The 23,968-nt window shown below is 37.9% G+C and overlaps 1 protein-coding gene across 4 annotated transcripts in view; it reads left to right on the plus strand.

The window, feature by feature from the left end:
- adgrl2a (adhesion G protein-coupled receptor L2a) overlaps nucleotides 1-20,425 on the plus strand; it is a 258,264-nt gene extending 237,839 nt beyond the window's left edge. For 3 of the 4 annotated variants that reach the window (XM_007887235.2, XM_007887233.1, XM_007887232.2), the window contains 5 exons: nucleotides 2,675-2,766; nucleotides 5,027-5,195; nucleotides 7,437-7,565; nucleotides 12,308-12,404; nucleotides 18,344-20,425. In XM_007887235.2, coding sequence (XP_007885426.1) covers nucleotides 2,675-2,766; nucleotides 5,027-5,195; nucleotides 7,437-7,565; nucleotides 12,308-12,404; nucleotides 18,344-19,101 — 1,245 coding nt within the window. In that variant the 3' untranslated portion in view covers nucleotides 19,102-20,425. Of the gene's footprint in view, nucleotides 1-2,674; nucleotides 2,767-3,850; nucleotides 3,896-4,228; nucleotides 4,256-5,026; nucleotides 5,196-7,436; nucleotides 7,566-12,307; nucleotides 12,405-15,674; nucleotides 15,804-16,315; nucleotides 16,334-18,343 lie in introns of all 4 variants that reach the window. The other variant, XM_042334875.1, reaches the window with a different exon arrangement.
- The last annotated feature ends 3,543 nt before the right edge of the window (nucleotides 20,426-23,968 follow it).

Consider the following 23,968-nt stretch of genomic DNA (forward strand, 5'->3'; position numbering starts at 1 on the left):
ATAGCTTATAGCATTCCAAGTTTTTTTAAAAATCTACAAGAGGCCAACATATTTTTATGTAAAGGAAACTTCCTTTTTCTGTTGTAGGTAAGCAATTTCTAAGACTACACGTAGACCCAGCAGTGTTGATATCCGTATAATGTACGTAAATAAATTCTCAGGAAACGGAGTTGGAATTAGGCCAAATACAACTGTCATTTTGCCAAGATACCCTATAATAAAACAAAGGATGCAAGGGTTTTCATGAACAGTATTTTCAAAAGGAAGTTCTGAGCCTTGCTTTTTTGCTCACCAACGGTGACCTGTACACACTGTAACCTAGTAGTTACAGTGTTAAATCTTCTGTAAGCAGAACATTTTATTTGAGGTGGGTTATTAACTGGGAAGCTCCAAGAATTGCTTAGCTATTTGTGACTGTAGAGAATGAATAAACCTAAATGAATGGCACTCAGTTAGATTGGCCATGCTTAGTCACAGTACACTCTTCTTTACCTGGCATGACATTATTTTCCACCAGCAAATCATTTAGGCCTGCAACTGAAGGACACCAGGGAGTTGTGGTGCCAGCTTCCAAATGAAAAGGAAGTGGCAATCAAAGTGTAGTAGGACAGTTCCTGCGAGCACTTCTAATCTTCCAATTGCTTTGCCCTCTGATCATCCCATCAGGCAAAGGCAAGAAAGCATACAAAACAGTGTCTTGTAAGAGTTAGAATGCAGTGGAGCCATAGTTTGGGGATCTCTATCATTAATATCTATCCAATAGGGCTTTAAAAACAGGGGTAACCTGTAAATCATTTTAGTTTAAATATGATTTTATTCTTATCTTTTTGAAACTGTACCCCCTGCCCAGGCTTTCAAGCCAAAGCCACGAACAAAAGTGCCCCATAAAGGCATAATTTTGTCAGCTCCAGCGTTCCTATGAAGTGTCGTGCCTGTGGGTGCGAAGGTTATCATATCTATGAAAACCTGTATGTAAGTAATGAGCAGTGGGAAGCCATTAGTATGCCTGAATTGCTTTAATGAAAGCTTAGATCATGACACGTCAATAGCTGTTCTTATCATTTGGACAGCTCCATCTGCACCTTTAATATTTAATTCAGTTCATTTAGAGTTCAGCTTGCACACATGCTCTGAAGCCGTTCTTCAGAGAGTATCTTTGCAGCCAAGCAGTCCCAGAGAGGAATGGGCTTTTGCATGGCTAGCAGCAAAAGATTCTAAAAAATGAGCGAGGCTTTAGAGCTACTTTCACTAGGTAACGGAGACTCCAGGGAGGATGAAGCGAGTAGAAACATGTTCAGTTCAGATAGGTTACTTTAGAATAGTGTTTCACTGCTTGCGTCTCATTGTATCCATGTCAGTTCTGCAGGCTGTGTGAAATGAATTTTAAACCACTAAGCTATGGTAGATGTGATTCGACTGGGCAGGTTGATGGCTATAAAATACACTCTGCGCTCCAGTAATCTGTAGTCTGCAGTTGAACTCTTTAAACTGTTGTAGATTGCAGTGCTAACACTTCGCTTCAGCCACTTAACATTTAGTAAAGGAAAATGATAAGACTTTCTTTACCTGGTTTATCTAGGTATGATCAGCAGTTCATTTATTTGTTAGCCTTAGCCAGTTCTACACAGCGATGGCGCCAACCAAAACAATTTAATAAGAAATGTTGGATAAGATAATAGTCTTAGGAAAGCACCAAATTGTTTGCAGTCACAGTTGTATTTTTCCCCTTGACGAATATGCAGTTTTCAAAGTGAAATCTTAACGTACCTAAAAATCACCACTCCCCACCAATCCTCTGCCTTTACTGACCTTCATTATTCTCAACTTCCTCTCTTAATTTCATACAGATTCTCATACCAAGGTAATTGCATATATATGTCTTAAAAGGACAGTGTAGAAATAGCAGGCCTAATCTAAAGCAATGGGAAACATCCCTGGCTTATTCATCTACTAATTGATAGCTTCATCTACTAAAGTTTTTAATATTTTATTCGAAAAGTAATGATTTATGTTATTTTGTACAAAATTATGTCATAAAATAGTTACTCCAGTACTTTTGATTAAATCCTGGAAGTGAAGGATATGTTTCAACCTTTTTCCCTATTGATCTATGAGGCTATGCATTAATGCAAACCTTTTTATATCCAACTCCCTTAACACTGAGAGTTTCTCGTAATATTGATAGATTCTATAAACTTAAATGCATTTTAATAAATGTTGGGGTTCATTTTTATATAATAGTGGCCTCAAATCATAGTCTAACTGCTTTTGAAAGCTTTATTTCTGGGAATATTGTTTTGATTTTAAGGAAAAATAAATGTGTTGAATAACTGCACCTTGTGCCCTTGTAGGTGCTTAATGTAGTTTTGTAGTTTTAAGGATTTAAAGCAATATTAAAATCCCACAGTCAAAATTTGATGTAAAGCCTGGATTTCCTGGTAGCAAACTTACATTTTATGCAAGGGCAAGATTCAAATCATTTTTGCATTTATAAGCTAATGCTGATCATTAATTGTACAAAAGAATCATTCTGGAATGAGTAATTTTCGAATAATGTTCATCTGGAACCAATCATTTCCAATAAAAATGTGTTCTGAATCCTTTTTTTCTCAGCGCCTTGGAACCTGAAAGGCGCTTTGTAAGTATCATTTGTTGTTGTTTTTAACATTGACAGGTTAATCTTATCTTCTTGATTATCACCTTGTACAAAATGGTGAAGCATACATCGACCCTGAAACCAGATTCGAGCAGGTTGGAAAACATAAAGTAAGTGACTGTGTTAACAAAGCTTTTGATTTTCCTCTGAATACGCTTGTTAGCCAGAAACTGGCGTATAAAGAGACTCCAGGCTGGGGCCTGTCATCTCTCCTCCACAGCAGTTGTCATCTAAAAGAGCCATTTCAAATCACCCACTTTGCCATACCACAGCCGAAAGGTCATAGATGTTTGCCCAAATTAGATTGTAATTTTAGACTTGAACAAGAGCCAAGGAATTCTAATGTCTGCATTATGTTCATCAGAAATCAAGTAATTTCATTTGCATTTAAAATGCAGTGTGACTTTGTTTGCATATTTACAGTGATTTTCCTCAAGTTTGCTCTGTTAAATGACTTCATATTTATATATTATGAAAAGTATTTCTTTGTAATCCTTCTTTCTTAAGAGATTTAACTGTTGTTGATAGATGGGAGGGTGTTGGTTGTTTCTCTGATAACTGCACATTTAGCTTTTCTATTAACTGCCTAATACATAACAGATGGAATATTTGTGCAGAGTAATGAGAGCAAATATTCTAGTTTTATAACGTGTGTGATCTTGGATATATGAAACTAAAAATCATATTTCAATCCACACAGTCAAACATCCATATGGATTATTATTCCTTTCTGATCCTAACTGGCCATTAAATACATGGGATTTTTAAAACAAAATATATATGAAACTCCTTGCATAAGTGTTATAAATCAAACACTTCCTGAAAGTCTGTACAATACAACTTGATTTCTACTTATTAGACAAACTGGAATTCATTCACAATTTGCCATTTATAAATTATGGAACTCGACAAATTACAATCCTTATCAAACAGACATTCACGTTGAATTTCATATATTAATGTAAGTGTATAGTTTTGTAGATAGAAGATGCTTATAAAAGAAAAAAATGTCCAGCTAGCTTTTAGTACTTTGATTATGCTGTAATGTTTACCGCTGAAGTAGTGAACTAGAAGGATACTTGAATTCTGGATTCACTGCATGCTGCATGAAGAGAGAGAGCTAATCTATAGGATCTCTCTCTCTCTTTTCTCTCTCTTTTTTCCTCCCCTTTTGTTTCGCTTCATCCACACCAGTAATTATCGTGTATGCGATGGCTACTATAACACGGATTTACCAGGGTAAGAAAGAATCATGCAGAAAAAAAAATGTTGTTAATGCATGATTTTATACTCTCTGACTTAACTAATTCTACTAATATTTGCCATAATTTGGTCAAAAAGTATTATATCTTTTGAAATATAATTTTCAGAATATTTAAAAAAATCAATTTTAGAATTACTTTTTATATATATTAATTTAACATGATTGGCACTTGCCTTTCTTATATTTTAAGAAAACAATTTCTTCAAATATAATTGTGTGAGTGCATATAAATTTATAAAATTCTTCATTTTGCATTAAAATATTGTCTAATTTTTTTGTTTCTCTTTTCTGCTTATAATGCTTTCTAGCTATGAAGATAATAAGCCATATATCAAGTAAGATCATTAGCCAGAAGCTAAATATACTGAACCTATTTATCCGTTGCTCGCATTTTTTTAAAAAAATGCTTGAATTGGATATAGCACCTTCCTCGTCAGGAGGACGTCTCAACGCTCTTCACAGAAGTTACTGTAAAGTGCAGTTCATCAATTGCACTATTTTGTTCAGCTTTCCGACAATGCTTGTTACCTTCTGCAATGAATTACAAATCTGTCTGCAATTTTGAATTTCCCCACTTGCTATTCTTAATGTCTCAGAATTTATCTTCTGGTACTTTTATTCTGTGTGCTTATGCATAGTATGAGAGACATTAATGTGAACTTCCAACTAAATCATTAATTTATTTTTGATCCATCCATAAAGTATTGATGTTTACCATGCGATCGTTCTCAGGTCTCACAGCGCTACATTTTCTTTCTCAGACCCTTGTGCTTTTTCCATACTTTTTCTTTTTCTAACACAGTATAAAAATGTGTGCAATGTTTTTCTTAGACTCGGTTGATGAGAAACTGTTAAGACACTCCACTGGCTTAAAGTGAAGGTCAGCAGCAGAGTGAAAATTGCAAGTGTGTCTCACTTAAGCCTAAACTGTAAAGTGACAGAAACCTGGTCAAAATCAAGCTTATAGAAGTGAAGATCATGCACATCTTAATCTGCTTACTAAAAGAAGCAGCTGTAGTAATAATGATTAAAAGCTGCTATTAAGATGTTTTTTTAATGCGGTGCTTATATGGGCTTTCACTAAGCGGATTTATTTTTTCCTCCAGGTCTTGGGTTCTCGGAGCATTTGCTCTCCTGTGTTTGCTTGGCCTGACTTGGGCTTTTGGATTGCTGTTCATAAACGAAGAGTCGGTTGTAATGGCATATCTCTTTACAACATTCAATGCCTTCCAAGGAATGTTTATTTTTATATTCCACTGCGCTCTTCAGAAGAAAGTAAGTGATTGCCTCTCACCCCGTAGCAAAGGTTCACGCAATCATGTTTTTTTTTCCTTGTGTCCCACTTTGGTCTCGATCTGTATACAGGATTTTCGAAATGACCTTTCTGTAGCATTTGACAGTAATAGACATCTTATTCTTAATTAACTTCTGCCCCATCACTGGATTTTACAGGAGAATGTTTCTCACGCTTAATTAGAAGATGGTATTTTGGAACTGTTTCATTTGCCCTTTGTGGAAGATTGCGAGTGAGGAATAAAACTGAACTGAATAGAAAGCGGCAGCATCTAAGCATATATTGTGAATGTATGGTGTTGTGTTTTATAAGCAAAAAATGTAATTATGTGCCAATCAGGTGTAAAACTTTAACCTGTGGCACTGAGATTGATTTAAACAGGATATCATTTCTACTGTTAAGGGAAGTTTTAAAAAATTTTCCTTGAAATTTTCAGCTGGATGTCAAACTGCATTTCCAAGGGCTGGATTCTAATCACTATTCCAGCTGCCTTAAGATGGCATATCTTATTAAAGCCTATTGAGTTCTACCAATTTAACAGCTGAGGATGAATTAGAATCAAGTCCCAGGACCATTGTAGCGCACAGAAAATTACAAAAAATATCTTGTTTACCATGCAGGGTATTGGTGCTAATATACATTTCATATCTTAAGAAATTGAAGTTAAGGAATAGCGAAACACCTGCACTTGATTTTATACAGATATTGCACTTCAAGACTAATTTAGGACAAGACAAACTGCTTTTTTTTAATTCGCCAATATATTGCTTCAGTTTCATTACTTGGGTCGCATAATTCTGAGTAATGAACACTGAATACATTTAGAGAAATCAGTTTTCTGTGTGTTGCGAAAACCCAGTAATATAGGATCTACAGTCTTGCAATCTGCAAACCATCAATCACTGTACACACTTTCATGCTTTTGTGAATTCATGAATGAACACTCCACTGGTGTATTCCCATTTACTCTTTGCTGGGCCATAAAACTGACAGAACTAGATTTTATATTCCAAGGAATGTCTGGCCAAAGACAGCCATCTATTGACACAAAAATTTGTAGTTATCAATTTTGCATAAATACTATTTACAGCCTAAAGGCATCCGCTTCACTTGAGATAAAAATGATCATTTGCGAAATGCACGTGCCCTTCCTGACATTGACATGGATTATTTGCCCACGAGGTTCACCTGGATGTCCCGTGCAAAACAAGCTTTGTAATTGTACCCGGTATGTGTAATAGTGTGCGTTCACGCTGGTTTGCAGGGTGAGCCTACAATTCTCACTGATGAGCTGAGAGATCGCCGAGCTGTTTATGCTTGCCTGGAGTGGACCTGCGATTCTCACAGGATAAGTGATGGACAATAGACTTGTTTGATTAGCAGCCGTGAACCTGTCACATTTTTTTCAAAGAATGAAATCTCAGAACCGAACTTGAAGATTGGCCTCTTGTCTTGCACATCCTTCCAGCTGCTGTAAGATGCATTCTGGGATGGACATGGCATAGCGTACGAGCACCTGTCAGCAATGTTGACAAAAGCTGTGCTGTCAGAGACAGATATCCCAGAACATACATTTCCATCTTTTATGCTTATTTGTGCCAAATGATAAAATGAATTAAGCTGATCAACTACCATAGCCTCGCCAGCATTCAGCTTGCTGTCACTGCGCATTAATATCCATAAAAGGATGATGTCCAAGATCCACACTCAATTTTGGTAAATGGGCTTCAGCAGGTGCTGTTACAACATCCAACAACTGTTCGCCTCATATTGTGAAGCGAACACACTGTCAATCTTGGCTTTGGAAAGGAAGCAGCTTGTGTAAGAAGAAGTAGCTTGTAAACACTAAGGATCACACAACTTTGGCCGTTTGGCGTTTTAATTTGGCTGCAGACAACTGGCTTCCTTCCACACGTTGGAGACGCTAGTTACAACATTTTAAGGTGTAAGACAGCACCGGTGCGGCAAACAGATTTCAGCACGTAATTGTATTCTCCCTGTTTTTGACACGATGCTTTGAAGCTGTCATTTTATTTCTGTCTCATATCTGCGGCGTTCTGCTGAAGAATAATTTAGACTCAGTAGATGTATGCTTTCCCCCCCCCCACCCACCCCCCCAACACATACACACACATCACATTTAAATACAAAAGGTGATCTCAGTTGTTCATGGAATAAATTGTATAAACTGTTCAAATTTGTCACTATTTTGTTACCTATAGGTTCGGAAAGAATACAGCAAGTGTTTCCGTCATGCTTACTGTTGCAGCCGACTTAACACTGAAAGCTCCCACAGCTCAGTGAAGGCGTCGACTACAAGGACTAGTGCTCGATATTCCTCTGGCACACAGGTACCTTGAGACTTTAAAATTTATTTTGATTGTAAATCTGAGCGCGCCAGAGTCTTAACAAGTCACAGTAGTTGAAGCCAAACCGATTACCTTTAACCTGCACTAGGTGTGGATGTAAAGAGAAATATCAATCCATGTCAGATTTAAAGATAGCGTAACCAGCTGTTTCTTGCTTACAAACATCAACATAGGATGATCTCCGGTGTCTCAGAGTTCATCAGTGAGTAGCTGCGTCATGCAAACTAGAAAAGACTCAGATTTATCACCTGGTCTGTGGCTTCTTTGGGTTTCCGCACCCTGGGTTAGGAAGGCGAAAATCCAATGATTTCTCAATTCTGATCCCAATCCAGAGGTCCCCATTACAGTGGGGAAAGTTGTGATGTGCCCAGCCATGATCAAAGAGCCTGCCAATGCTCACTGTCAAAGTTAAGACATTAATAATGGCAACTCAGTGAGGTGCCAGAAAAACTGTTCAAGGCAAAAGGAGTCAAATGAATTTCAGGAGAAAAGCAAATAGCTACAGAATTTCTTAAGGTTTGCAAAATGAAAATAGCCGACGGCGCTCCCCACAATCATTGCCCGACTCTGTTTTACTTTGACATCAGATGTTTGCCTGGTATTTTGTTTAAAATATCACTCGCTTGTCACAGTCAAGTGATTTCCAAGTTTTCATGCATTGAATTCCATTGAATAATTTTCCTCACTGAATAATGATGCTTTCTGTCGGTATTTAATAAATGATTCTGTTCCTGAAGTGGAGGAGCGCTGGGGGTGGGGGGGAAGGGGAGATGATAGGACAAGTTCCTTGCCTTGAGAAATGCAAAATACATTCTGCCTTTTAACCAAATTCCTGCCAGAAACGCTCCCCTCCTCCTGCATTCTTAACATTGCCTGCAAACATAAGTGCTCTTTGCTTTTTTTTGTTGGAATTTGTCTCTTGAGTTTAGGAACAATCTTGCAGGTTATGGCAGATTAGCCGACTGGGCTGCATGATTAACTTTAGAAAGCTTAGAGTGCACAAGATTCCAGCTTCAAAGCCTAGAGGTGATACTGTGGATAATAGGCATGCTTCTTTCCCATGCATTTTAGAGACAAGTATTATCTGTTGTGCCTGCAGAAAAAAAACCTTATTATTATTACCTCTATTTCGGGTAGGTGGGTGGGGGTTATAAAAGAAGCGGCATACATTCTTTTCATTCCAAACACTGAGAATTCTCTATTCATGAAGTAGGTTATTTTTCCGTATTCTCTTAGAGGCAACCATCTTCCTCCCCCTTCCCCAAGGCTGCTGATATCAGGGTGCCCTTGGAGCAGTCATTCCTTCACCATTCTAATCCTTTGCCTCTGTTTGTGATTTGAAAAGGATGATTAGGGAAAGATTCTGAGGGTTTGGGAAACAAAATGGACAATTTTAAGATCCACACGTTCACATACAAATCACTTCATTCTCTGTCACCTCCCTATCTCTCTGACCTGCTCATACCCGCACTCTTTTACCTGTTGCCTTCGCTCAGCTGGCTCTGGTCTCCTGCACATCCCTCATCCCCTCCGCTCTACCATGTTCGATCATATTTCTTGCCACTACACTACAAGACTGGAACTCTCTGTTTCTATCCCTACGCCTTGCCTCTTCCTCTTCTTATCATACCTTAGATCTTCTTTCCCTTCCCCCCACACCCATGCTCAGTGTAGGGCCACTGGTTAAGTGCTCTGATATGCTACTGCATGTGAAAGGCGATATATAAATGAAATGCAAGTTGTTGTGTAACATTGTAGCTGAAGTTTTTTCTAACATATGCAGTTGTTGCTTTCTCGATGCGTAAATCTGTTCATCAATGAGGACCACATAAAATACACAGTCACTCCACTTTATAGTCTATCCTGTGAAGCCCCTTGAGAGTCCTCCTGATGTGAAAGACCTTACTTTTTTTAAGGTCAGCCGGGTGTCAAACACATGCAGAAACCCATCCCCACACGTAATAATATCCAAATCAGACTGAGAGTTTCATGTATTTCTACTTGCAGATGAAAATTCCCATGTTTGGGCACAACAGATTGTTAACAAATTATTGCCCCTGAAATCACCAGTTTTCTTGATTTTTCTTTCAAACTTTAAAACAATTCGAAGTAAAAAGCTTAAATCTCTCTCACAGAGAGCTGCTTCAGTGTCTGGATCAGGAGGACATCACTGAGCAGCAAAGATGTCATACAATTCTGCACATGTTCCTGTGCCATCAGCATACAATCAGCCAAGTGTTTCCTCATTTAAATAAAACTTACGATGTGTGCATGTTACCTTCAAGAATCTGTAACTGCTGTCACTGTATATTTCCTGCTGATGCAGCAAGACTGAAATTAATTTGGAAAACAATATTTCAGCAACATAAATTCAATGAAAGTTTGCAAAGTTATAGATACTCAGCAAGATGCATCTCCATATTAATAAATGGTGAAGTTACAGTCTTAAGTTTCGCACTCACTGTGGGTATTTGCATTTATAAATTACAGACATTGTAAGGAGTGTACAGATACAGATTTAAAAGCGCTTTCATATACTCTAGTCACGCACATAGTTAACTTAAATTCTAAGTACGTTTTCCTTTCATATTGCTCCTGCTTCTCCAAATAATACTTTAAAATTGTCTTTATTCATTTCACTTAGTCTGGCAAGAATAACAATTCATACCGCCAAAGTATACATTTTTTGTCTTAGTGCCTGATTTGATTTTTATATATCCGCATTTAGAAACCTATGGAAATATAATTCCTATTTAAAACACACTGATTCCACGCGAAAGAGAAAGCAGTGCACACGGTTAATGAATAGCACATCATTCATAAGAAAAGATTTTCTTCAGAAACATTCTACGCAAGTTTGATTTCATTCCATTGTCTGTAATGATCTTAATGTTCTTCCTTTGCTCATATGGTCATCCCTTATTCAGTTTACATCTGTCCATTTCTTCAGCATTTCCCCACTGTTCCACTTTCCTCCTTTGCTTTGAATATTCCTGACTGTCTTTAGTGTCACTTTGCCTTATGATCCTCAGAGCCATTGTCTCTTTTCAGTCAATACACGTGAGGAACCAGAATTCTTAGGGTGTTCCTCCAGCCAAATGTTTATAGAATGAGGCCCTCGATCTGGGAGAATTAGAATAGATTCCTCAGTTAAAGTCTTTTATTTCCAAGCTTACATATGCATTTTACGATATACCAACATACATGAAAGGCGACTTCCCCTTACTCTACATCATACCTATAGACTTTACCTGACTAAGGTATAATGAGAGCCTCAAACACAGTACATCTAGGTAGTTTTTCCAGATTATCAATATGACTGAGTTCATATTTGCATTTGACTCTTGCAGCAAGCTGCAATTCACCAGCCAGCTAATTTTCTATTTTTGACCTCACACTAGTTGCTTGTCGGGATTTTTGCTCTATCTTTATAGAGTGGTATGGTGCCTTGTCAATGCTGATTATAGGACTTGGATTCAGATGTTGGAGGACATCAATGAACCACTTTTTAAACTATGCACCATTGATTTTCTGGTAGTCACCCTTTCAGAAGTAAGCACCCAGGAACAGGAGTGCTGTCACTGCCAATGTGCAGCAAGATTAATCGGTCAACCTTGCCTGTTGGTGCTTTCAATCCAATTGACAGGCTTGTTAAAAATGAATCTCGTGCAGTTCTATTCGCCTGCCCATTTGAATGGTACCGTGTTTCACATTTTGTACAACAGTAATCTTTGGCCTTCTCTGTGCAGCTGTCACAGATAATAACATCACCATTACACAGTTATCCTTGTCTATAAATGGAGATTAAACTTGCCTTTTTATTTATGTATTCAGATCATTTTATTTGAAAATTGGCTAAAACGTTTAATTGTTCCCCTCTTTAGACCAGGATCCAGTTATAGGACCTGGGTGAGGTTGGCTAGCTCTGGGTGAGGTTGGCTAGCTCAGTGCCAGTTGGAAATTGAACCTGGGACCTTCTTGGGCTGTGGCTCATTTTTATACTGAGAAATGGCTTTACCAAATAGACAAAGAAACCGATGTATTAAAGTTGTTTAATAGAATGGATAACATTCAGCTTGCCTTTGAAATCTAGCAATTCTATGTTCATCTGTGGCCTCTATCACCACTTTTTAAGTGAAATAGCTTTGTTTTTGCAGTAACAATTATGGATTATATGTCGTGTAGTATCCTAAGAGAAATCATCATATTTATCCAGCCTTCCATGCTTTCCACACCTTCGAGACTAAATCTTTCCAGGCATTAGTAATTTCCCTGTTGGAACAGAACTTGCGTTTATAAAGTAGGAGAGACAGTTTTCAAATGAAAGAAAAATAGTTTGCATTTTCAGCTGTGGGTTGTCTTGGGTGTTTGGAAGGGGAACCTTTAGTTTGAAATGAAATTGGGAATAAAAGGCAGAATGGTTTTGGTTAGTCCCTATGTTATTGTGTAGAAATTTTTTTTTCAGCATTTATGTTAATGAATCAATGAACTGTCACTCCCTGGTTCTGGAGTTTAAAATTAACGAGTTGTCATTCTGTAATGTTGCTATGATCTAAACATAAATGGCAGGTACCTTAAAGTATAGCTGTGTCCTGTAGATAGCTTGTCTGTTACATGAATGATGTTACAACACAGTGATTCGTTTATAATATTTCATTTAGCGCCCTAGAGTTTTTTTAAAAAAGAGAGTAATTTTATTCACCAGCCTTTTGGCCTATCCACAGAGCCGTATTAGAAGGATGTGGAATGACACTGTGCGAAAACAATCAGAATCTTCCTTTATCTCAGGTGAAATCAACAGCACTTCAACACTTAACCAAGGTCAGTTCCCAGAAAGTATTGACAACAATGTCTTTTGGAATGGGCTTTAGCAAGTGTCTAAAATTGCTGCCATAGTCTGGCATTTCTGTGATACATCAGTCTTTAAAGTTCCAGGCAAGACCAGAACCTATATAACAATTGACCTTTTTTTTTATTTGACTCTAAAACAAAAGTAAAACACCATCTTGAATGAATTTGACTTAGAAAAGCAACTTTATCTGATGTTTTATTCACGTTATTTTGTGCCCTAAACAATGTGTACTTTATTTGACATTCAATAAATATACGTTTTGTAAACCAATGTAAGCAGGAACAATGCAAAATTTCCTTGACTTTAAAAACTTTTTGAACACAGTGACATCTATAAACTATAATCTCAAACGTATATAAAACTGAAGATTTAAAAAGGACTATTCATATTTAGTTATAAATAAGATTCCGTTGTGCCATGCTAAGCAGAAATAAGACATGTTAATCATGCTAGTGTGTTGAGGAGTTAGACAGCTTCATTCTAGTACATTATATAATCTGACTCAGGTTTTTTTTCTGGCTACTGCTGACTATTTTTACCATTTTTTTTAAAAAAAAGTGTTTATGATGAGAAAGTGTGATAAACGCTGACACACTAGCATAATGTTGATGTACTGTTGGTGTCGTTAGTGAAATTTAGAATACTACATAAGACTTTACACTTGGTGGGGACTGGAGATGTAATGGACTCAGTGACCTTATCCTGCTGTTTTGGTTTTTGAATATTACAGAGGAACAGTAACATGAAGTGGGTTAGTCAAAACCTTAAGAATCATAGAACATTGCAGCACAGAAGGAGGCCATTTGGCCCATCGTACCTGTGCCGGCTATTTGGAAGAGCTACTTAATCAGTCCCATTGCCCCGCTCTTTCCCCATACCCCTGCAAATTTTTTCCTTTTCAAGTATCTATCTAATTCCCTTTTGAAAGTTGTTATTGAATCGGTTTCAACCACCCTTTCAGGCAGTGCATTCAAATTATTTAATAATTAAATACTTAATAAAAAAATAAGTAGTGCATCAAAATACATACTAAAATGTAGTGAATAAGTTAGCACAGTTAATAAAGGGGTAGACTTCCTGAAACATGATTCCAAATTGCAGACATCACTTGATAAAACAAAAGGTCTGGATTGTCATGGCAACCAAACTAAAATGTAGAATTTGTCAATAAAATGAAAACACAAAGTTCCACACTGAGGCTTTACATTGCTAAAACAGGGTATATTTATCATGCATTGCCATTGATATCTAGAGCAGATGCAAAGGTTGTGTCTGCTATAGAACTACAAGGCACTGCAGTTCTGAGTTACCAATACAGCAATATTGAATTAACTAAAATATTTATTGGACAGCTCATTATCTAAAACCTAAATTAAAATGAGAGATGTAAATATTTAACCTGAATGTTGTATTTGAAAATGGTAAAGCAACAACAACAACAAAATTACATTTGTATAACGCCTTTCATGTCGGGAGGACGTCCCAAAGCGCTGGACAACCAGTGTTTTGGAACCAAGCTGGGGGTCAGGATCAGGGAGGATGAAATATAATATGCATTCTTTCAGAATTCCCTGAACTTGAAACCCCTGCTGACAGTACACACAAGGGAATCTTTATTGAAGATTTAAAGTTTTGGCAAATGCACAACTTGGAAAAGGGGATATATCAGGCAAACTTACCCAGTGTAGTGCTTGTAACTTTAAAGACTGTGGTGTAATGCCTAAAACTAATCCTGTTAGTGTGGGTCACATAAATGCCAATGGATAAACTTTTAGATTCAATTGGGAAATGCTCTATAGTGCCATTACATTTTACCAATTCTAGATTGAAGTATAAATAATCGCCGGAAAGATTTGTTGATGATAACGTGCTCTCTTTAAAATCAGGAATATGTCAACACTCACTCTGAGATCAACTGTCCAAAAATAGTGCTAATTAATTCCTTAATAATTAAATTTACACTGATTAAATTTTGATTCCCAAGCATTTTGAGTTTAAAACTTAATACCTTGTTGCAGCTATTCGAAATTAAAATGAATGCCTCGTGGAATTAGTTATTTAGGAAAAGGAGTAGTTGCTATTGCCTGCAGCAATCCCCTGAATAGGTCCCACTTCAACTCAGTTGATTGTGCTGAATAATACAGAGGCGAGGTAAGGTCAGACAAGAAGTTGCATGTCAGTGCTAATCCTCCATAAGTTTGGACAGTTAAACCAAAATTATACGCAGCTGGGAGCCGTGTGCAGACCAAGCTCAACCATAATCAACTGTGCAGAAACGCAGTGTGTACTTGCACCATTGGGCAGTACTAATGATCAGTTAGCAGAAAACGCGAGTAGAGTGACATGTTTCATATTGTTAAATAAATGCTTCAACATGCAGCTGTTGCTGCAGAGTGGACAAGGAGATACTGCTGCTTCCGAAGGCACTGAGTCATGCTTAAAGAGGCGGATTTCTGAGCATTCCTGGAGGCAGCATCTCCTGTTGTAGCAATATGAATGCCACCTCTGGACGTGTGGGCTGCCATTCCTCCTGGCTGCTGGTGTGCTGAAGAAACAACCTGCCCTTATAGGCAAGCCATGCAGTTGTTCAGTGGTCTGTCTGTTCCGAACCTTCTCCAGACATCAAGATAAATCTTGACAGCCAAAAATTTGAGTCTGGAATGCGGCTTTCAAACAATTGCTCGCAAGCAATTTGTCTTAGTCCCGGTGCTATGGAATGCAACCCGTGTTGTAAACAGGCCCAGTCCATAGCAAAGACAGTTCCACTTGAAGCAGTTCTATAGTATACAAGCAGCATTAGCCTTTAAAAGATTTTATATGGTTTCCCAATGCAGGTGAAGTGCATTAGATTCCTTTTAATTTTCCCCTTCCCTTTGGACTGTTGTGCTGTTTGGTGGGCTTTTATGCCCTGAGCACCTTGTTAAATCTGCACATTTTTATAATAAAAGTAAAGAGCAATTAAGGTGGCTTTTCCAACTATTTTCTAAGAGATGATAAATGTCAGCAGCTATTTACTTAAGGGGGGTTTCATATTACACCCATGAATTAGTGGAATTGCATTTGGTATTGCATAATGCATTGGATTGGAAATGCATTGCACTGAAAATTTTACCTCAAAAGACCTCATTAACTGAATTTCAATGAGCCCATGTCAACAGGACCATGTTAGGTGGTTTGAGAAAGACCATGGCTGTAGAGCCAGAAAACTGATGCATCTTTTTTCTGTCTTGTTGCTTTAGGGATGACGGGCAATTATCTACTAACAAATCCTCTTCTTCGACCTCATGGCACTAACAACCCTTATAACACTTTGCTTGCGGAAACTGTTGTATGTAACACTCCTTCAGCCGCTGTGTTTAGCTCACCAGGTGTGCTTGATTACCTCTTCAAAACCATCATTAATGTACCTGGTAAAGGGCTTTTGTAGTGTAATTCATAGGGTGCAAACCTTGCGATGCTAATCCCAATCACATTGGTAATTGTAAAAGGGTTTCACAATTATTTCAAAGTTTGCATTGATGATATTAATGCTCTAAAGAAAGCAGAATTCTGCCCCAGCTGAAAACTTGAGTTTTCTGTTTCTTAGTAATTTTATTAAATAAGGCATCCATATGGAAATAATTAATATTTTAGTAGCAGCCATAATCTAGAATAGCAATGTCTGGAGTTAAAAAAACTTTAATATTCAAATGCTGTAAATGGATATCAACTTGTTTTTTTTTAAATTGCTTCTGATAATCTTAAATGATGAAAGTGAAATCTAGAGCTTTCAAAAGCACGTGTACATTGAAACATTTTGAACTTTTATCTGCTGTTTTGAACTTAACCGGAGCTGCTGCTTTATCATTTTTTTTGCTTTTTCCCTTATGCTTTCCTCTAGTGACCTACAGAGAGACAAGTACGGGAGTCAAACTTAACTTTGCCTATCAAATGTAAATTTTTTTTCCAGCATGACATTTCTTTAAAAGAGGCAAAAAGAATTGAACGTAAACATAACTGGCGGTCAAGAAGTAGACTCAGTGGGCAAGTGGTTCACCGTGTGTTGTAAAGAGCTGCTGGTGGCTCAGTTACAACACGGGCAGCATGAGAGAGCAATAGCACAGCTGACAGGATAAGGTTTACAGGCTGCTATTTTAAGAGGCCTAAAGTTTGAGCACGCTTGGTGCGAATTCAATTGACAAGATACAATTTCATTTCAATTTCTTCAAATAAAAAAAAATCCACAAATTAAAGCATGCAGACTCTGTGCCTTATGTCCTGTGGACAGCAATCCCCGAATGAGCATCAGTTTCCTGACCGTTGATTAATTGTAGCCTGGTTTAGAGGGAACAATCTACTCATGATACAGCTCTTGCAGATACAGGCAAATGTGGCAAAACCCCTAACATGGCATCTGGACTGACCCTCCTCCCCCAACCCCAAAACGCAAATTCTAGCAGTTTACGGGTGATGCTAAATTTTTGCAGAATTATTGAAGTAAACTGTTTCCTGCTGTCAGTACCAGCTCTTCTCCTCCTAGCCTTGCATACAATGCAGCAGCCTCACAGTGGTCAGTTGCATTCTGCTCACATTGCTTCATTCTGTTTCCAGACACATTTGTCTCGTTGAAGTTCGTCTCCTGTGATACATGACCAAATAATGTGACTTCCCACAGCATGCTCTGCTCATCACTTCACCTCATTTCTATTTTTTTCCTTTTCCGGTGATAAATGGTGTGTTAGCTGTTTTACATGTCTGTACTAGAATGGAGGGATTTTTTTATTTGTTTTGAAACATATCACCATAAAATATCCATTTCTCCAAATACTTCAAACCTCCTGCAGGCACGCTGAGTCTGTCATTCCTCCAGTAGTAGAAGATATTAGCACTAGGCGACATCCTTTCCATTCCACAACTAAAGTTTAGACATTTTCTGTGACCATTCCTTGAAGAAATTTCTGACATTTCTTTTATTTTGACCTCCAAGGCCATGGTTTCCATGGGCCGATCTTTTCCTCTTACAGCCTGAGTGGGTTCATTCAGTGCTGTCACTATGACTGATGCAGGATACAGGACTGCAGGCAATCTTTGAACTTTTGAGGCCTCGGGGCAGCAACCAGCAAAAAAAATAAGTTTTTGCACACAAATTACATGTGGAGGAGGAAGAAAAAAAAATGCATTGATCTAATTTGCTGAATCCTTGCTCTGACTATTTGCTGAGATGTCGAGTGATCCTTCATCATGTTACAATGATCATTTTACTTTCTTTTATATATCAGCTACTCTTAGACCAGATAGCCTGAGCAGACAGACTTGATGTGAGTTGTCCAAGTGAGTCGTTCCACCTGCTGTCTATGGTGTTTTCGGATGATGTTGTGGACCCTAATACTTGTAGCGTGAAGGATGACTGGCTGTGTTTGTCATGCTTACTTTGTGTTTGTCCATTTTTTCCATCCTTTATTTTCCTCCATGATGTTTCACTAGAGAAGGACTGTTAAGTAGTTGCCTGCCAGTGTCTGGGTTTCCTTTGTACGTTGATTTGCACCCACTTTGTGTAGATTGTATTTTTTTCCAATGTCAGATTTAAGGTTGTTCAGGACAAAACCCACTTTGTTTTGTCTTTTGCATATTGCATAAAATTCTGCAATATCTATTGGTTCTGCATTAAATATGCAAGGGTGTGGAGTGTGAAAGCAATTGTACAGGTAAATACTGAAAATTTACATCTTTCCCTTCACCACAGATTAAAATATGAATTATTTAAATCACGAGGGCAAAGGGTTTTTTCTTCTCTTTCAGATATTTTTATCCTGAACGCTGTACAAATTTTAGCATCATCATTTTGTCCTGAACTACATTAAAGTTTTTCCTACTTGGAGAAAAATGCAAATTTACTGCTTGTATTGAAATGTCTCTTCTGTTGTTTCAGGCCATTCACTGAACAACGCCAGGGATACAAGTGCAATGGATACTCTACCACTTAATGGTAACTTCAACAATAGCTACTCAATTCGAAATGGGGACTTCACTAACGACAGCATGCAGGTAGTTGACTGTGGTATGAGCCTGGGTGACACTGCTTTTGAAAAGATGATCATTTCTGAACTTGTGCACAACAACCTTCGAGGAGTAAACAAGAACCATAACATTGATCGCAACTTGCCAAACAAAGTGGTCGTTGGTGGTGGGAGCAGCAGCGAAGATGACGCCATCGTAGCAGATGCATCATCTTTGGTGCATGGGGACAGCACTGGGGAACATCACCATAAAGAGCTTGAAGCCCCTCTGATTCCTCAACGAACTCACTCTCTTCTGTACCATCAGCAGAAAAAAGTGAAGCTTGAAGCAAACGACCCCTATGTTGCTGAGCTTACAGTAGAGGTAGAAGATCACCTGCAGTCCCCAAACAGAGACTCCCTTTACACTAGCATGCCCAACCTGAGAGACTCTCCTTATCCAGAGAGTAGCCCAGAAGCTGAAGAAGACTTGTCGCCCTCCAAGAGGAGTGAGAATGAGGATGTTTATTACAAGAGCATGCCCAACCTTGGTGCTGGCAACCAACTCCAGACATACTATCAAATCAGCAGGGTCAATAGCGATGGATATATTATTCCTATTAACAAGGAAGGATGTATTCCAGAAGGGGATGTGAGGGAAGGACAGATGCAGCTAGTAACAAGTCTGTAAAACGTACATGTTAAAATTCAAAAGGACCTTTGCAGGTGCCCTCATATCTTATCTGAACAGAGAGTGTACTGACTGACCTGTGGTGCTTTTACATTGTACAGGAAAATGGCTGGGACATGCAGTTCTGTGAGAGCTTGTGAGAGAAGAACTCTGTAGATACACAGAAACGTATTGCTCATGGCAAAAAAAAAACAAAGACAAATCATCAGTCTCCACGCCCACATACACTGCTGCAGATTTCAAGAATGCAGTGGGAGAACTTCTGGCCATTCCAGTACACCAGTTTAGAACAAAGTTGTATATATGGTTGCATCTTGTTTTTTTTCCCCTCCCCCAGCCTTGCATTATCTCCAAGAGACAGGTCTCAGAACCCTGTGAAAGTTATCTATTGTACCTTAATACTCCTGGAGAGACTTTGTTGAAAGCAGGAAGAGCTTTGCATCATTCTTCAGTTAACAACGGTTGCCTCCATCCAGTTTACGAATAAGGAAACCTCTTCAACTACTAGCAGTCCAGCCACAGGCCTTATTCCTCACCTTTCCTCAGCTGTACAGTTGTCTGTTCTCACTGAGAATTGGCTAAAGAAAATATATTTTGTTGTATTGCTAGTGTAAAATAAACAAATACATGTCAAACTTAAATATAAATGATCTTTAAGAGAATTTAAAAAAAATGATGAACTATTGTGTAAAGTTCTTGGTTGCACATATGATATAAACTGTGTTTTTTTCTTTCTTAAACTTTGTTCATTGTGTAGATTTAAATGAGGAGCTTTCCCATTTCCAATTCATTTCGCCTATTCTTGTAAGCAGTGTTTTTATTTCCCTCTCTGATATAAGGATCAGGAATGCTGTCCAGCAGTTCTGATTTTTTAAAAATATTGGCCAAAAGAATTGTATCATTTATGCCAGTTAAAACTCCTACTGGAATCTTTACTATGTAGTTAAGCCAATTATGCCATGCCTTGCACAATTTGGTGATATTAGGTTAATTTCTTTTAATGTAATATACAGTACTTTGCGGGGGGAATGGGAGAGGGCAAATGGCACTTGAAGTACCGTTGTAACAATCTTGTCCAGTTAATCAAAGAAGCAGTATGGACTGTTGAACCGTGGATGTCACCTTACCATGTTTTATTCTGCGACATCCTCAGAAATTTATTTATTTAGCACAGTCTAAAGCAGATCCAAATGGTTCCAGCACACGTTTGCTTCCATCATCTTTTTTGTGTATTCCTGTTAATACTGAAACCACACCACTAATACCCGATGTACAATTTTAACACTTGTTTGACAGTAAATAAATGTGCAAATTTTGCAAATAATCTGAAGGAGGCGAGGGTTTTCTTTTGAACGTATCAAATATGAACACATTTGTATCACTGCTGCTGCATGTTTATCTCCTCTTTAAACCATCCCTGAATATGTCTGTTTTGTTATGTTTTTACATGACATATATGTAATTTGGGATTAATTGTGAGTCCAATTCCCACAAATACATTGATCCAAAATGTACTATTTTATATGGTTCTATGAGTAAACTCTGAGGTTATGGGGAAACTGTAGGTAAATGGGACTGAGATAATTGCCCTCAAAAGAGTCAGCTAAATAGCTTAAACAACAGGCAAAATGGCCTTCTTCTGTGCCGTAAATTTCTATGGCTTCTAAAATATTGTCTGCACATTTTAAATTTATTTAGCCTTTAAATCTACTGTAAAGCTACATATTTTCACAGCAAATTAATTTTAGCGTTATATGCCAATGGCCCATTAGGCTCAACATTTTAATTATGGCTGACAGTTTACATTACCATTATGTAATTAGCATAACATTAAATGGGAGGCTATTAGCCTGATAGAACATTTAGGTTAAAAAACTCAATTTTGTGGTTCTAAATTAAATATTATTCATAATCAATATTTTGCATTTTATTACTTTAATGAAGTACATATATTGTTACCTCTCTGGATGAAGGCCCAAATCTAGGTGAGGTGTACTATTTACCTATATTTTAAATTGGGCACAATAAAAGGATGCTTCCGGGCAAAAAATCTGAGCTTGTGACAGAGGACAGTCAAAACAAGGGGTGGCCAACCTTTTTGGTCAGCCAACAAAATACATTTTCACCGTTGGATATTCTTGACTTATGCCCATAAATCAAGAAATATTCAATCAAGAAAAAAACAGGGAACAAACTATTGATTGAACACAGACTTACCTAGACTAGTGTGAATGTTCAGCGGGCCTTTTCTTGACAGCCTCCAGTCTTCGCCAACCTTTGTGGTCACCCAGAAAACAAATTTTTCTTTATTGAATTTTTATTCATTGGTGAAGAAAACCATAGCTACTGGAAGATCACCTGGACTGGGGCAGGCTTTGACCGCCCACTTCTTGACGCTCCAAGAAGTAAATCGCGACGACAGGTTGAAGACCCCTGTAGCAGTCAGTTGTAATTGGTTGCACAACAGATGGAAAAGATTTGAGATGAAGATTAATGGAGCGATGCTCTTCAATGGCTCATTGAGCAAATGTTATGGTATAGTGCTATTCTGTGCAGCCCAAGAATGTCCCAGGCTTAAATCTTGGCCATGTCAGAGCAGCAATGCATTTCACTGCCACACTGCTTTGCTCTGCAGTTTCACCTTCTCTTTTCAAACTATGCAATTCAAAATTTTCCAGCATTGTCATGTACCTTATAACAGGGCAAAGCACAAGTTTGGTTGGATTTAAGTTGGATTTCTAAATTAGCATCAGAATTTGCTTCAGGTTTTCAGAAGAGCATAACATGCGGTGTTGATTCACTTTTCAATAACTCAGGTGCTGCCAATAAATTTGGACATGGTTGATGGCACCTTTTCCTTTATAACACAGGAAATCTATTCGAAAGCTTCCAACTGATTTCTAATGTATTGAAATCAATACTAATGGATTGGGGATGTTTTGATGTACTGGGCAATTTTGTTTCCACCAAGGATTCCAATTAAAACGCTTCATATGCAATTATGGAGTACCAGGTAAATTGCTTTCTATTCCCTGTTCAATTTTCCTGCCTTCCTTTTCTGTAGGCACAAGCTTATGCTGGGGAACGATTTTCCCCCATTGGCTTGCCTTCATGTGCTGTGTAGGCACATTTTTTGACTATGGGTATCTTTACAGATTGGCATGATCACATTTTCACCCGAAGCCCTCACATATAAATTCCCACTGCATAGTAAATGGGAGAGGGAACCCTTACTAATATTCCCCCCTTTCTGTAGCCCATGATGCCCACAAAATATACAGTCAATTCACTTTACAGTATTCTGTGTAGCGCTTTGAGACATCTCGAAGATGTGATAAGGCGCTATATCAAATGCAAGGATTATTATTATGACATTGAAGTCAATTACAGCACATCACCTGCCACTGTAGCTTATGCTAAGCACAGACAGGGGAAGCAAATCTAGGACATTTCAGATCTGTACAGCTCAGTTTCACTGCAGGCAGTGGCTTTACCAGGGAGCTTAGGTCTTCTGCATTTTAATTTCAAATGGCATATTCCCTTGTGTAAATACTGTGTTACATGGGAGCATTAAACTGTGATGTTGCTGGAAATATTGCTTCATTCTTATTGTTATGATCATCATAATCATTTAGCAAAGTAATGATTATAGTCCCCAAACCTAATTAAAATGATATCAATGGTTAAAGTTTCTGTAATTGTATGTATTACACGATATTTCAATTGTATTCCAAATTAAGCAAGTAAGCTAAACAAATATTTGTTTCATGTTAAATATAGTGTAGAATTATTAACTAAACTTCGAAGCAGTCATTGGATCTCAAACTTTCTACTGATGCAAAGAATGGCAAAAGCCTTGAGTCTGTGGTTTGTGCAGCTTTTATTACCCAAATATACAAGTGGTTATTGCACAAAGCTCAGTGACGAAGAGGTGTGGAGCAGAGTTTAGATTCTGTATTAGTTAACATAGTAAACCTGTCAGAGTTTAGTGATCCAAGTTATGGTAAAACACAACAAATCATCACTGTAAAATTTTAATTACCGTAACAGCAAAAAGATTTACATTAAAGAGCTGAAACTCTTATTTAGAAAACCGTCTACTAAGCATCCATTCCCTCCAATCCATCCAAAGCTATTAATCTTCAGGGGCACAGGTCTGTAGTCAGTTTTAATCAATCATTAATAATGGTCATTTACCTCCAGGAATCTACTGCTATGAATTGTTCTTTATCCTTTTATCTATATTTCAGTTCTATAAACCTTCCCACATCAAAATAATCAATACAATGTGCTCCTTTTATATTCTGTTTGTTTTTATGTAATGATACTGCCTTCACACCGTAGTGTTTAAGTTGACAATGAAATACTCTGGTTTAATTGCTACGCTCCATTCACCACCCCCAAAAAAGCAGTTAAGTGACAAGTTTATCCTAATGATTCGAAAAATCTGAATTAATGTAATAGATATTTTAGGATCACATCAATTGCTTTGCAAAAAAGACTTCTTTTGTGCTGCTGACCAGGCTGGACAGCCTTGGCTGTGAGGCTTTCTTAGCGGCTGTCAGGATACTTCATGATAAATTGGCTGAACGTCCATCATTTCATTGAGGCTAACCTTCTCATGTGTCAGCGCTCTGAGACGCCGTCCGGTGTGAAGGGAGCTATATAAATGCAAGTTATTGTCGTGTTTCCTCTTCACCCATCAATTGCCTATTAGTCAAAATTTGTATATTGTGGTTGCGGAATTTAAATGCCAACTGCGAGACAATGATGGACCTCTTCGAATCCAAAATCAAGGGAATCCGCTCAGCTGCCTCTGCCACTGCAACTACTACCCCCTCCCCATCTCCTCCTCCCACCCCAGCTC

The sequence above is a fragment of the Callorhinchus milii genome, unplaced genomic scaffold (assembly GCF_018977255.1).
Source record: "Callorhinchus milii isolate IMCB2004 unplaced genomic scaffold, IMCB_Cmil_1.0 Scaffold5, whole genome shotgun sequence".
In the NCBI taxonomy this organism is placed as follows: domain Eukaryota; kingdom Metazoa; phylum Chordata; class Chondrichthyes; order Chimaeriformes; family Callorhinchidae; genus Callorhinchus; species Callorhinchus milii.